This window comes from Triticum dicoccoides, chromosome 5A (assembly GCF_002162155.2).
Source record: "Triticum dicoccoides isolate Atlit2015 ecotype Zavitan chromosome 5A, WEW_v2.0, whole genome shotgun sequence".
Taxonomy (NCBI): Eukaryota; Viridiplantae; Streptophyta; class Magnoliopsida; order Poales; family Poaceae; genus Triticum; species Triticum dicoccoides.
Window position 1 is genome coordinate 453,133,065 of NC_041388.1, and position 15,521 is coordinate 453,148,585.

General features: G+C 46.6%; 1 protein-coding gene and 1 pseudogene across 1 annotated transcript; both read right to left on the reverse strand.

Annotated features, from left to right (window-relative positions):
- Positions 1 to 308: 308 nt before the first annotated feature.
- Positions 309 to 5,870, reverse strand: LOC119299766 (annotated as a pseudogene).
- A 644-nt stretch (positions 5,871 to 6,514) lies between these two features.
- Positions 6,515 to 9,709, reverse strand: LOC119302261 (beta-glucosidase 32-like). The gene is made up of 13 exons (XM_037579299.1): positions 9,575 to 9,709; positions 9,394 to 9,457; positions 9,187 to 9,245; positions 9,008 to 9,083; positions 8,794 to 8,865; positions 8,567 to 8,654; positions 8,192 to 8,447; positions 7,992 to 8,107; positions 7,678 to 7,895; positions 7,544 to 7,566; positions 7,366 to 7,459; positions 7,088 to 7,190; positions 6,515 to 6,936 (listed from the first exon to the last, which is right to left on the reverse strand). The coding sequence occupies exons 1-13, from the start codon at positions 9,698 to 9,700 to the stop codon at positions 6,717 to 6,719; spliced, it is 1,515 nt and encodes a 504-aa protein (XP_037435196.1). The 5' UTR covers positions 9,701 to 9,709; the 3' UTR covers positions 6,515 to 6,716.
- Positions 9,710 to 15,521: the final 5,812 nt, after the last annotated feature.

Here is a 15,521-nt window from a genome sequence, read left to right on the forward strand (position 1 = left end):
TATCCCTCCACCGTCACAATGCGGTCATCGCTGCCTACTGGAGGCAGTGGGCAAAGATCAAAGACTGTGTCCTTGGGGACGAAAACTCAGCATACTTACATATTTGCGCTTCGGTACGCCACCGCAAAAACCAGATTAGGACCCTCTCTAGCAATGGCTCAACCTTTACTGCTCATTCCGACAAAGAGGCTGTCCTCCTCAATTTGTTCAAAAATCTCGTGGGGATTCAACCTGCCGTATCCACATCTATTGACCTCTCCAATCTCTTGCTGCCAAACTCTCTTACCACAACCCAGGCCTTAGATATCTCACGGCCGTTCACCATGGACGAGCCCAAGGACGCCCTCTGGGCCATGAATGATAACGCTAGCTCGGGTCTAGACGGGCTTGGCCCGGCTTTTTATAAGGCTAACTGGGACCTCGTTAAGTCAGATCTATTCAATTTGCTCACCGATTTCCATTCGGGCAGGGTAGATCTTAAGCGTATTAATCAAGCTCACATTGTGCTGCTTCCCAAAAAGGCCGATGCGGTTGGCCCTGAGAACTACCGACTGGTCTCTCTGCAAAATTGCTCCATCAAACTTGCGTCTAAATGTCTATCTATTTGGGCCCAGCCCCTGATCGATCACCTCATTCACTATGACCAGACTGGGTTTATCAAGGGTCGCGGGATTGCCTCCAATTTCCTCCATGCTGCAGATATCGTTCAAACTTGTTTCAAACGGAAATGTCCGGCTATTATCCTCAAATTAGACTTCCACAAAGCTTTTGATTCAGTTTCATGGACAGCCTTGTCCCTGATTATGCGCGCCAAAGGGTTCCCACCTCTCTGGTGCTCCTGGATTGAAAACTTGAACCGTACGACCAGCTCTTCTGTGCTTTTAAATGGGAAACCTGGACCCTGGTTTCAATGCCGCTGAGGTTTTAGACAGGGGGACTCCCTTTCCCCTTATCTCTTTATCATTGTCACAGATGTCCTTAAGAGACTTATCATCCAGGCTGCTGCCAACGAGCAACTCTCTCACCCTCTCAACGCTTCTCTCCCTTGCACGGTCCTTCAATATGCCGACGACACTCTTATCGTCCTCCCGCCAGACGCGGCTCAGCTTCACACCCTCAAACATATCCTGACACAGTTCTCTGAGGCAACGGGGCTCACCATTAATTTTCAAAAAAGCACCTTTGCCCCCATTCACGTAGACCACGACCTTTCCACGGAACTCGCAGCAATTTTTGGCTGTCCGGTAGCCTCCTTCCCCCAATCTTACTTGGGACTGCCACTCTCGACCCATAAACTAAACTTTGCAAACTTCTTCTTCATCACCGACAAGGTTGACCGACGTTTGGCTGGGTGGAGAGGCCTCTTGTTGTCTCTTGCTGGCAGGGTTGTTCTTCTCCGGGCGGTCCTTCGCGCTCTCCCGATCTATGCTATGAGCGTTCTTCGACTTCCAGTGGGCACCCTGCAAGAGATTGACAAACGGTGTCGTGCTTTCTTCTGGGCCGGGCAAGATTCTGTTACGGGTGGCCAATGCAAAGTTGCTTGGGACCTGGTCTGCGCCCCCTTCTCTCATGGAGGACTGGGCTTCACGAACTTAGACCATATGAACCAATGTCTCCTCCTCCACCACTTATCAAAAATTCATACCTCCGAGTCAACCCAGGACTCTCCTTACCTCCGCTCCAAATATGGCTGGTCTCCCTCCAATGATCTTGGGATATCCCATTCTTCGCACTCCCCAATTTGGCGTGATATTTTAAAAGGGCTCGATTTCTTCTGCTCCATTACTAAGGTTCACCTTGGGAACGGTTCAACGACGTCTTTCTGGTCTGACCTTTGGATTCCCCACTCCACCACCACCCTCGCCCAGCAATTCCCTGCCCTCTTCTCCCACTCCACCAGACCGCACACCTCGGTGGCTAGGGTTTTGGCTTCGAACGACCTAACCTTAGACCTCGCTCCTCGATTGTCGCATGCGGCAACTTGCGATCTGATTACCTTGCATGCTACCTTGGCTAATGTTAACTTGAATTTGCAGGCTGCTGACAGAAGAATTATGAGAGACGGAGGGAAACCTTTCACCAATAAGCTTGCATACAAAGCAGTGTGGAAGGAACGTCCTAGGGACCAGCTGGCACCGGCGATTTGGAGGAATTATGCCCCGAACAAGTGCCGCATCTTCATTTGGCTTGCTCACAAGGACCGCCTTTTCACCAATGAACGCCGCTTCCACCGGGGCATTGCTACTATCGACACATGCCCATTCTGTAACCACTGTGAATTTATCACTCACCTGCTGTTCCAATGCCACCTGCTAGCACCCATTTGGGAAGAACTAAACAGTCTATGTCAAGGTACTCCTCAAGATCTACTTCACGCCTGGGAGGGGGATATAAACAACAAGTGTCAGTCAACTGTCCTGATGGCCGTGCTTTGGAATATCTTGAAAAGACGGAATGCCAAGGTCTTCAGGAATGACCATCAAAGTCTGCACCTGGTGGCTCGCTCAGCCGCAGAAGACCTTCACCTCTGGTCTCATCGCTGCTCCAACCCGGCCAACCAGATTTTGCTTCGCGACTGGGGCTCCATGTTGTTTCACCTAGCTGCGAGATTATAGTTTAAGCTCTCACTGTAACCTTCCCCCGTTTCCCTCCCCACCCGCCTGTATCTCTGGTTCTCTATGTAATTTTGTCTGATCATTTTGGTAATAAAGGTTCAGGCAGGCGTAAGCCCGCCGTTGACGCGTCAAAAAAAATACAAGGGGAAATCAGATTAGATTACAAGGTAACTGTTGTGCAAGGTGATGATTTTATTCCGGCCGTATGTTTTTCCCAAGCTGCCAAACGTATGATTTAGGTCCGCAGTTTAATCAGGTAGAGAAATACACAGATAGAGGATAGAATTGAAACAATGGCTTGAACTAGGAAGAATGTTAGCATTGCTATGCTAAAATGAAATCACACCGAAATCCTCCCCTGGGACTGGGAGTACCCAAAAGGCCAGATCATGCAGCTCTGTAGGCTCTCCCGGACGGCCGCAGCTCGCCGCCGTTGAGGAAGCCGGAGTACCAGCGGGCAGAGCTCCTCACGTATCTTGGCCTCTCCTTGATGTTCATGTCGACGCCGCACAGACCAAAGCGTGAACGGTAGCCAAACAGCAACTCAAACACGTCGAGGAAAGACCACACGAAGTATCCCCGCGCGTCCGATCCGTTCCTGCAACCGGTACACAGCCCTCTCTCCATATCAGAAGCTACTGGCGTCCAGAACTCCAGATTAGCTAGGAATCACTTGATTGTAATTGAATTCCTTGTCTTGGACCCCAAAAGTTCCGAATGAATTTGTGCTAGTACATTATTTTTCTGAAACAGGATAAATAAACACGATAATATATGTAGGAAGATGAACCGAACCTTATGGACAGATAGAGAACTTCCAGATAATCTTGCAGGAACTCTGATCTGTTGTCGTCCTCGTATACGATCTTTCCTGAGATTCTGGGCGCGTCTGCGTAGCCTGAATCATTAAAAAAAATCTGTGTCGTTGATTTTGTTTTCCAGAGGTCAATATGTTTTGCTTAATATTTACAGTGTCAGCATCAGTGAGTAGGTTTTTTTTAGCTTACCGTTTTCATGGATCAAGATTGGAGGATTTCCGTACTTGAGTTTCAGGTGGTCCAGTAGCTTCCCTAGAGCCCAAGGAGCATACTCAAGACGTCCCTGCATGTTATATCAATAAAAATTTACACACCTTATGATTCAGAAAAAAAAAAGGAAGAAAACTTCACAGATGTATATATACATACCGCTTGCATATCTTCGAATGGATCTGAATCCAGGCAAGAAAATGTTGCATGTTAGTTGCATTAATGATGATGCTAGGCTCAAGTTCATTTGTGGAACATAGTTAGATCGGAACGGCTAACAATCAATTTACTTACTTGCAATGGCAGATGCGTCAGCATAGTAGTCTCTCTGCTCCAGATTGAAAGTGCTGTCGTGGGCTCGCGTGCGAACAACGAGGTAGTGATTGATGCCGATGAAGTCGAATGCTCCACGCAAATTCTTAGACTGCTCCACTGTTAAATACGGCAGCCGTGCTCCTGCCCTGCTCCTCGTCAGAGTAGGGTAGTCCCCATACACCAAAGGATGCATAAACCTGTCCAGAGAAGGCCTGAGTTGGTGCTGCTTGCATCCACAGAGTTATCAGCTAAATTCAATCGAAACAAAAGCCAAGTACTCACCATCCAATGTGGAAGTCGTTCATCCTCGTTGCAGCCGCTGCATCCTGCGATGAGTTGGTAGCAGGCTCATGCCACCAGCCCAAGAGAGTGATCCCTATCTGTCCTCTTTGAGTTGCCTATACAGTGAGCATTGCATTGCATGGTCAGGTTAGGAAGATATTGATAAATGATGGTTTTGATATGGGACTTACCTGGTAGTTGTCTCTATACAGGCGCACTGCCGAGGCATGTGCGAGCAGGAGGTGGTGGGCGGCTACATACGGCTCCGTCGTAGAATCCCCTCTGGTGCAGTTCTCGCCGAAGGGATGGGAGCAGCGCTGCGGTGGAAGCCGGCCGTTGTCGAAGCCTCCGATGGTCTCTATGTTGGGCTCGTTGACGGTGACCCAGTGCTTCACCCTGTCACCGAAGCTCTTGAAGCAGGCTTCAGCATACGCTGTGTAATCGTCTCTGCAACAAGGCACATTCAGTTTTATGCAGAGCATCTGAAAACTCACATGAATCTTTTTTGCAGGTGTCGGAGATGGTGGCACAAAGGTTGCGGCACTCACATGAATCTGGGGCTGAGCAGTCCATTGTATTCGTCCTGAAGGGACTGAGGGAGGTCTAAATGGTAGATTGTGACATGAGGTTGTATGCCTGCAACACATGAACCAACATGTTGGCTGGTCTAGATCAGAAAGGAGGACATGTCCATGCATGTGTGATCTCTTATGCCACTACTACAGCATGTTTTATGCCATGTTCAGGTAGAGAAACCAATCTTTACCGTGACGTATCAATTCATCTATTAAGTTACTGTAGTACTCCAGGCCCTTCAGATTGATCTCTCCTCTTCCATCTATACACAGGTGGCATTCAGTATAAAAAAGTCAGAGATGTGCTAAGAGACACTGACTACAGAACTACTATATGGTTACCTGGTATAAGCCGGGGCCATGCAATGGAGAACCTGTACGCGTCTAAACCCATCTCATGCATAAGTCTTACATCATCCTAATGTCAAAAATGGATTGAAATAGTTTGATTGGTTAGCATCTGTCCCATTTGTGTTTTGCAGCTATTGAATTGTTAATGAATGATTGGGGCTGGTGATGATGAGTACTCCCTCCGCCCCATAATATAATAGTGTCAAAAAAACATCTTACATTATGAGACAGAGGAAGTAATTTTTTTTCTCCAAAAAAGGGGGGAATACCCCGGCCTCTTACTTACTCAGTTACCCGTCATCACAGATGGCTGTGTGCATCACGTGATGCACACAGCCATCTGTGATGACGAGTAACTGAGTAAGTAAATACATATGGTAATCTGAATTGACCTTGATGGGTGAAGGTGTCCCAGATGCTGGGCTTCCTTCCATCCTCTGCGGCCGCGCCTTCCACCTGACGTCGTCAAGGGTTTCAGCTCCTCACACGGCGCAGAACCAAGCGTACGTGTGATACGGATGAATATACAGTTCACCGCAAGACAGTACCTGGTAGGCCGAGGTGCCTGCGCCCAAGACGAACCCCTCAGGGAAGTCATGGCGGGTGAGCGCCGAGGCGTGTCTCGGCGCCAAGGCTGCGGCGGCGAAGAGGACGACGGCGACAACAACGGAGAAGGGAAAGACCATCGGCGTGAGCACCGCCATGGCTTTGGCGCCTCTGCACCGCCGTGTTGTTGACGCGGCCTTGTTGGGCGAGCTGCCGAGTGAGCTGGAGTGATACTGTCTACTACTCGGGCCACTCCTTTCTCTCCCCGCTTTCACGCAGACCACGCGGTTGGTGCATGCGGCGCTTTCGCGAGCCCTGTTCCTGCACGACCTGACGGCCCAACCTGAGGTGCCATGCCAGGGAGCAGATGATTCTCAAAATTGCCTCAAAAGAAAACAGATGATTCTCAAAAAACAAATGCCAGGGAGCAGACTCAAGGTGGCACTGCTGCAGATGTTACACCAATGAAATTTACACGGCTTCTTAATTTTTTTGAAACTTACACTCCTTTTTTTCTTTAATTAATTTACACCCCTTATGATTCATCATAAATGAAGGAACTGTACCACTCTACTAGTGCCTGCTGAAACTGCTACCTCTTGCAATTGCATGGGCACCTTTGAATGGATCCGATGAATCCAGGCAGCAAAACATTGCATTTTATTTTATTTTTTGCGAGAAAAAGCAAAACATTGCATGTTAGCGAGGCTGAATTGCATTAATGATGACGCATGTTGACAACTGCAAATCACTGTTCTTTTTTTTAGATCAAATCTCTGTTCATTCATAATGAGCACTCGCCCCTTTGCAGTTTACAAGGCTGCGCGTTCGAATACATGTTGACAGCTAAACGTTTCACGTAGAAATATACAGATAGAGCAGAGAATAAGAACAACAAAGCGGCACTAGCGCCATAGCCTGAACAACAACGAAAACCTGACAGGCCATGCTAAAAATGGAACAACACCGAATCCTCCTCCGGCAGTGTCCAGGAAGCCCACAGGTCATGCGGCGGCGTAGGCTTTCCCCGGCGATGACGCCGACCGCAGCTCGCCGCCTTTGAGAAAGCCAGAGTACCAGTGGGCAGAGTTCCTCACGTATCTTGTCCTCCCCTCGCTGTTCATGTCGACGCCGCACAGACCGTAACGCGAACGGTAGCCGAAGAGGAACTCAAACACGTCGAGGAAAGACCACACAAAGTATCCCCGCACGTCCGATCCGTTCCTGCAGCCAGTACACAGCCCCTCTCTCTGTCAGAAGCTACTCCAGATCACAGTTGAACTCCATGTATATTTCAAAGAACCCATGAGTTTGACATTTCGTTCAGGAAATCTAAAAACACGATAATATCTGTAGGAAGATGAAGTGAGCTCACCTTATGGACAGATAGAGAACTTCCAGATAATCTTGCAGGAACTCTGATCTGCTGTCGTCCTCGTACTCGACCTTCCGCGGGAGTTCGGAGGCGTCTGCGTATCCTGCAACATCAAACAAAAGATTTTTTCCATGCTGTTGATTTTGATTTTACAGAGGTCAGTATGTTTTGCATTTCAGTTCAAACCACCCTAACAGGTATTCATGGTGTCTGCTTATCTTCTGAAAGAAGGATAGCATATGCAGCGAGCAGTTTTTTTCTTTTTCTTTTCAGCTTACCGTTTTCATGGATCATGACTGGTGGATTCCCGTACTTGATTTTCAGGTGGTCCAGTAGCTTCCCTAGAGCCCAAGGAGCATACTCAAGGCGGCCCTGCATGTTTTATCAATATACAAATTACACACCTTATGGTTCAGAAGGAAAGGAAGAAAACTTCACTCATTTATGTATAAATACCTCTTGGATATCATCGAATGGATCTGACACAGGCAAGAAAATGGTGCATGTTAGTGAGGTTGAATTGCATCAGTGATGACGCATTTCTCAAACAAAGATAGATGGGAACATCTAATAGTTATTAATCTACTTACTTGCGATGGCGTATGCGTCAGCATAGTAGTCTCTCTGCTCCAGATTGAAAGTGCTGCCGTCGGCTCGCGCCCGAACAACGAGGTAGTGATTGAGGCCGATGAAGTCGAATGCTCCGCGCAATTTATTAGACTGCTCCACTGTTAAATCCGGCAGCCGTGCTCCTGCCCTGCTCCTCATCACAGCAGGGTAGTCCCCATACACCAAAGGATGCATAAACCTGTCCAGAGATGGCATGAGTTCTTGCTGCTTGTACCCACAAAATTAGCATTTAAAATTCAATTATGATGCATTTCAACATAACCTAAGTACAAACCATCCAATGTGGAAGTCATTCATCCTCGTTGCAGCAGCTGCGTCCTGCGATGAATTGGTAGCCGGCTCATGCCACCAGCCCAAGAGAGTAATTCCTATCTGTCCTCTTTGAGTTGCCTATAGAGTGAGGATTGCATTGCATGGTCATGCTAATTACTAGTATCAGTCAACTACTGCATCTACTGATATGAGAGCTAGTACCTGGTACTTGGCTCTATAGAGGGACACTGCTGAGGCATGTGCAAGCAGGAGGTGGTGGGCGGCTATGTACGGCTCTGTCGTGGAATTCCCTCCAGTGCAGTTCACACCGAAGGGATGGGAGCAGCGCTGCGGTGGCAACACGCCACCGTCGAAGCCTCCAATGGTCTCTATGTTGGGCTCGTTGACGGTGACCCAGTGTTTCACCCTGTCCCCGAAGCTCTTGAAGCAGGCTTCAGCATACGCGGTGTAATCGTCTCTGCAACATAACACATTCAGTTTTATGCAGAGCGTCTGAAAACTCTGGATCTTCGTCTTAATTCAGCCGACTTGATTTGCGGGTGTCCGAGATGGTGCCCCAAAGGTTGTTGCACTCACATGAATCTGGGGCTGAGCAGTCCGTTGTATTCGTCCTGAAGGGATTGAGGGAGATCGAGATGGTAGATTGTGACATGAGGTTGTATGCCTGCAACACATGCCAGGAAATGTTGGTTGATCGAGATCAGACATCAGACTGAATTTCTCAAGCTTGCAACAAGGAAAAGAAAGGTTGCTGCTACTGCAACATGGTTACGTCAGTTTTAGATAGAGAAATCAATCTTTACCATGCCGTATCAATTCATCTATTAAGTTGTTGTAGTACTCCAAGCCCTTCGGATTGATCTCTCCTCTTCCATCTACATAAAGGTGGCTTCAGTATCAACAAAATACAGAGGTGCACTACTCAAGTACTATATGGTTATCCCCTTTTCCATCTACACAAGTGGCATTCAGTATAAAAAAATTCAGAGATGTACTACTCAACTACTACAAGGTTACCTGGTATAAGCCGGGGCCATGCGATGGAGAATCTGTACGCGTCTAAACCCATCTCATACATAAGTTTTACATCATCCTAATGTCAAAAAAGAAATTTAAATTGTTTGATTAGTCAGCATTCACCCGCGTCCCATTTGCGTTTTATTTTCAAGTAAGTGGTGCTAGATCTTGACAATGACCTTATAATGGTGATACTGATTTGCTGAAATATCTGCGGTAGATTTATCATAGGAGTAACCTGCCATGCTCATCAGCACAATAATTCCAGAAATTAGATCCTGGAGGCCCCATCGCAAGATATATTTTGCAGGTGTTGAGTGAATTGCAAATGAATGAGCGATACTGGTATGATGAGTAATAGCACAAATCATATTTTGAAAATTGACCTTGATGGGTGAAGGTGTCCCAGATGCTGGGCTTCCTCCCATCTTCTGCAGCAGCCCCTTCCACCTAAAGCGTCAAAAATGTTACACACTTCCTTGTCCACAGCGTTATTTATGTTTTGAACCATGAAACTTTGCTCAACTTGCAACATAGAGACAGAGTGAAAGGTGGAAGCACGAGTACCTGGAAGGCCGAGGTACCCGCGCCGAAGATGAACCCGTCAGGGAAGTCACGGCGGGTTAGCGCAGCGGTGTCTCTCGGCAAGGCAGCAAGGCAGAGGAGGAGGAGAACGAATAGCGGCGGCGCCATGATCACGGCGTGGAGCTGCAATGCCAGCCGCAGGTCGGCGCGCCATTTAAAAGGGGCGAGAGGGAGATGCAAAGGGAGGAAGAAGACTTGTGCGCCCAATTTAAAAGAGCTGCACCGCCGCACGAGTTGCTTGCAGGGATTTATCTAAGTTGTGGATGCCGCTTGGGTCGTTGAACTTCTTCAGGGACGTGGGCGCCTGATCCAGATTGTGCATAGTATATAAAATACAAAAACAATTAAGCAGCGAGATATTCAGAGTTGACGAAAGTATGATCGCATATATATTCACATGGATCATCGTCATTTTAAAATATACTACTGCGTAGTAATGAGCACGACACTATCAATTCCTATTCATTTTCAAATGCTCGCATGAAACGAGGGAGATGGATGCTAATGGTTGGTTAGTAGTACTTGGTAGTACGGGGGGTTTGTTTAAGTTATTATCAATGTCAAATGTCAATTACCATGTGAAACAACATGGATCTTGCTGTATGCTGGTTGTAACCCCTGGAAACCAGCTCCAAAACCCTCTGATCTGGCCTAACTGTAGCTCTAATGCACTTTGTATTCCTCCCTCTGATCTATCAATGAAATATGGCCCTAGGGCTATCTTTTCGTCAACAAAAAAAACCACCTGTGCGCCAGTGGGATCGGCGGCGACCGTGACCTTGCGAATAGATCTACGGCGGCGGCGGCCATCACCGCGACCGCGGCGACGACGCCCGGCGGGCGGCGGAGGTAGACCCCAGTACTCCTGTGGATCACTGATCGAGCCCGATCGCGGCGACTCGGTTCTGCCGGAGCTCGCCGTCGGCTCGGTGATTTGGGGGTTGAGGAGGATGTTGGGGGTTCGGGAGGGGAAAACTGGGATGGGCATGTTTGCCACTCGCGAGTTCCCGCCAGCCACGGCCGTGAGCTAATTCACCAGCGCTAGCTGGTTGCCACATTGCTCGCCGTAGAGAAGAATTAGAATTTCTCGAGGAAAGAGGGAGAGGGGATTATGTTAAGTACTGTATGATAAAGCCGGTTTATAGGAATTTCACATGTACTCCCTCCGTTTGTTTTTATAAGACGTTCAGACAACTTGCTTTGTGCTGTTTTTGAACAGTGTCTAAAAGTCTAAAACGTCTTATAAAAACAAACAGAGTAGTATTTTGTAGGTCAATTCATAGAAACTTTTTCTGTGAAAACCCTTTGGATCCTAGTAATGGGTTCAGAAAAGTCATCAAAATGTCTAGACGAGTAATTACTAATTAGTGTTATTTCTACTCACTTCGTCCCACAATACAATATGTGTTTGCAAGTTGTTTTACCTTGCAAAAACGACTTATATTATGGGATGGAGGGTCATTGCTGGTAGCCCTGTGTTATTTTTTTATAAATTCTTAGACTGATGGTTTCTACAAAACCTTTAATGTGGTGATTTTCTGCAATTAGCTCTCCATGTGTAGATGTTTTTAGTCGGAAATCAACTACCGTTGGTCTTTCTATTCTCCAAGTTGAGCTGGCAAACTATATGTGAGTGAGTGTCATCACTCATGACTAGTTTCTGCACCTAATGGCAACTCCAACGCACAGGGCAGGCGACACAAGGCGGAGGCAGCCGATCAGTTGCGCTGCGAGCATGTTGCGACGACTGGATAACAATGTCGTGATGCTGGTAGGCCTTTTGCCACTGTAAGGAAGACGACTTCGACGACTACGACAACGACAAAGAGTGTGGCTGGAAGATTGAGCGAACGATGACTCGGATTCCTGTGGTCAAGGAGGCCATGCCTACGAGGTCACCATCTGGTACCTCGTTTAATTTAGTTAGGTTAAAAATGTTGGAGAACGTAGCATGCAATTTAAAAAAAATTCCTACGACCACGCAAGATCTATCTAGTAGATGCATAGCAACGAGAGGGGGAGAGTGTGATCACGTACCTTCATAGACCGAAAGCAGAAGCGTTAGGTTAACGCGGTTGATGTAGTTGAACGTCTTCACGATCCAATCGATCTAGTACCGAACGTACGGCACCTCCGTGTTCAGCACACGTTCAGCTCGATGACATCCCTCGAACTCTTCATCCAGCAGAGGGTCGAGGGAGAGTTCCGTCAGCACGACGGCGTGGTGACGGTAATGGTCATGTGATCCACACAGGGCTTCGCCTAAGCACTACGACGCTATGACCGGAGAAGTAAACTGTGAAGGGGGGCACCGCACACGGCTAAGAAAACAATTGATATGTCTTTGGGATGCCCCCGCCCCTGTATATAAAGGAGGGGAGGAGGGGGTGGCCGGCCAAGAGAGACGCGCCATATGGGGGGAGTCCTACTAGGACTCCTAGTCCTAGTAGGATTCGCCTCCCCCTTCTTCCTTTCTTCACCGGAGGGAAAAGGAATGAGAGGGAGTAGGAGAAGGAAAGGGGGGTGTGCCCCTCCCTTGTGGGGGGCGCACCAGCCCCTTGTAGGCTGGTTAGCCTCCCTCCTATGGCCCATATGGCCCATATCTTCCACCGGGGGGTTTCGGTAACCCCTCCGGTACTCCGGTATGTACCCGATACACTCCGAAACTTTTTCGATGTCCGAATACTAACTTCCAATATATCAATTTTTACCTCTCGACCATTTCGAGACTCCTCGTCATGTCTGTGATCTTATCTGGGACTCCGAACAAACTCCAGTCACCAAATCACATAACTCATAAATATAAATCGTCATCGAATGTTAAGCGTGCGGATCCTACGGGTTCGAGAACTATGTAGACATGACCGAGACACATCTCTGGTCAATAACCAATAGCGGAACCTGGATGCTTATATTGGTTCCTACATATTCTATGAAGATCTTTATCGGTCAAACCGCAATAACATCATACGTTATTCTCTTTGTCATCGGTATGTTACTTGCCCGAGATTCGATCGTCGTTATCATCATACCTAGTTCAATCTCGTTACCAACAAGTCTCTTTACTCGTTCCGTAATACACCATCCCGCAACTAACTCATTAATCACATTGCTTGCAAGGCTTATAGTGATGTGCATTACCGAGAGGGCCCAGAGATACCTCTCCGATACTCGGAGTGACAAATCCTAATCTCGATCTATGCCAACCCAACAAACACCTTCGGAGACACCTGTAGAGCATCTTTATAATCACCAAGTTACATTGTGACATTTGATAGCACACAAGGTGTTCCTCCGGTATTCGGGAGTTGCATAATCTCATAGTCAAAGGAATATGTATAAGTCATGAAGAAAGCAATAGCAATAAAACTGAACGATCAACATGCTAACTAACAGATGGGTCTTGTCCATCACATCATTCTCCTAATGATGTGATCCCGTTCATCATATGACAACACATTTCTATGGTCAGGAGACTTAACCATCTTTGATTAACGAGCTAGTCAAGTAGAGGCATACTAAGGACACTTTGTTTTGTCTATGTATTCACACATGTATCAAGTTTTCGGTTAATACAATTCTAATATGAATAATAATCATTTATCATGATATAAGGAAATATAAATAACATCTTTATTATTGCATCTAGGGCATATTTCCTTCAAAAATAGTATGAACTTGTTAAATATTTGTCTTTTTTTATTATAAATATATCAACATTTGTTAATTTTCGTCTGTGTTTGCGTTTCAAACTTTTCAACAGAATCAGACATCTGGTGTCTACGATTAGATGACGTTCGCCCCCATCTCGATCGGCGAACAAGTTTCCGGATATATCCACAAACAAATTGGTGATGATGTTCGTTTTTGATGATCAATGTTGGACTCTCATTTCTTTTCTCCTCTTTCTCTCTCTTCCTCTTCCTCCCCATTGAGAGTCCCCTTGGTTTCCTCGGCTCCTCTCTCTTTCTCCTCCGGCGGCGCCGCTGCTTGGAGTGGGGATGAGAGGGGAGCTTGGGCTGCTCCTGTCTATAGTAGTAGCAGGTGTAGGTTTGCCGTTTTAGTGGTGTTTGGCCTTGTGCCGTGGAATGGCGTCATGCCGTCGGGGAGTTGGTCACCGGAACTTGCAAGCAGCTTCTGGTGATCGCCGCTGGAGCCTTCTGCTTTGCCTCCATGGTGGAGGCCTAAGGAAGGAGCCAGATCGGGCGAATCCCCCCATAATAAGCTTGTTGGGGCACTGGATCAAACCTCTTTGGTTATTCTCTCGTTTCCTACCGGCTGTCGCGGTGGCGGACGGGATTTAGGGAGAGGATCCCAGGGTAGTTTGCCCCCCTAGTGCCTTGCCTCGTCGGATCCTAGCTTCCGACGAGGGTGGTGTCGTTCCCTGATCGAGAGAAGGGCTTCCGGTGTGAATCCGGAGGCAGACGATGGGGATCCTGAGCACAATCAGCAGTGGATTCAGAGAAGCTACGGCGCCCTCCATGGCTGGCCGGCCTTCTCTAACGATCTGCTGAATCTTCAGGCTGAATGGCGGCCAGTTTTATTCCTCCAGGGCTTGATGCCAACAAGGGAGGCAGTGCTGCTTGAAGTGGAGTCTGTGGTGCAGCCGCAGAGGTCTTGCCGGACCAAGTGGTTCGTCCCCGGCGCCGGCGATGATTGGATCCACTGGAGAGCAGTTTGGACCCGATCGCTTTTTCCTTCCAGTTTTAGGGTTCTTTTCATAAGTATCAGGGACTTGCCTGTTATTTTCAGTTTCTTTGGAGTCCTGTTTGTAAGATGTGCTGCGCACCGCTTTGAATAATGAAGTTCTGGGTCCTTCGGGGCCCTTCACTGTTCAAAAAAAGACTTGCCCTAAGATCCCATGCCTCGAAACATGGTCCTTAGCTTTCAAGGTCGCGAAGGGTGGCCGGCTTGTAGGAGTACGACTAGCGGCAACAAGGCTGGTCTCTCCAACTAATTGACCGACTGCATTCTCCTTTTAAAAAAAGACTAACTCCATTTTTGAGAACAACAACAATAATAAAGACCAACTGCTGAGAGATGGGAGGAGGCGACTCTCGATCAAACGGGCACCACCTCGCAGACGTTTTTTTATTTTCTTTTTTCATTTTCATCTTCATTTTTTTGTTTTTTTCCTTTCCATGTTTCTTTTTTTTTCTTTTCATTTTGTGACCATTTTTCAAATTCATGAACATTTGATTGAAATCATGAACAATTTCAAATTTGCAAAGTTATTTGAATGTGTGAACATTTTTTATCTGTGAACATTTTTGAATTCATGCATAATTTTTAAAATCATGAACATTTTTACAAGTCAGGAACATTTTTTGAAATTTGCGAACAGTTTTAGAAATTTGTGAACATTTTTTCGAAATTCACGAATATTTTTTGAAATCCTGAACATTTGTTTTACAATTTTGCGACATTTTACGAAACCATAAACATTTTTTTTAGAAATTTGTGAACATTTTTTTGAAATCATGAATATTTTTTAAATTCACGAATATTTTGACAAGGCATGAACATTTTACGAAATCATGAATTTTTTTTAAATCGTGAACATTTTTCAGAACCATGAACATTTTTCTATTTTTTGATTTCACTGTCATTTTTTAAACCCAAGGACATTTTTTTGGAACTCATAATAATTTTTTGAATTATTTGAATTCAATAATATTTTTGAATTTCGATTTTTGTTTAAATCCTGAATATTTTCTAATGAAGCAAAAAAAGGGCCTCCTATGGAAATATCCGCCCACAGTGATGATGGGCTAGACGGCCTGGTTCACGATAGGCTCATGCGATATCGAGGCCTAGTACGCTCGACCGTTATCGGTTTGCCAGTTTCAACTATTCACCCATTTGTTGCTCAAAAAAAAAAATATTCACCCATTTCCTAGATCTGCCTCTCTTCCCTCCACACCCCCAC

Coding starts and splice junctions, on each gene's coding strand:
- LOC119302261 (XM_037579299.1), bottom strand. CDS start 9,700: ATGGCGCCGCCGCTATTCGTTCTCCTCCTCCTCTGCCTTGCTGCCTTG. Junction 8,866..9,007: donor ATGGCCCCGGCTTATACCAG/GTAACCTTGTAG, acceptor ACCTTTATGTAG/ATGGAAGAGGAGAGATCAAT. Junction 7,896..7,991: donor AATGACTTCCACATTGGATG/GTTTGTACTTAG, acceptor ATCTCTGGACAG/GTTTATGCATCCTTTGGTGT.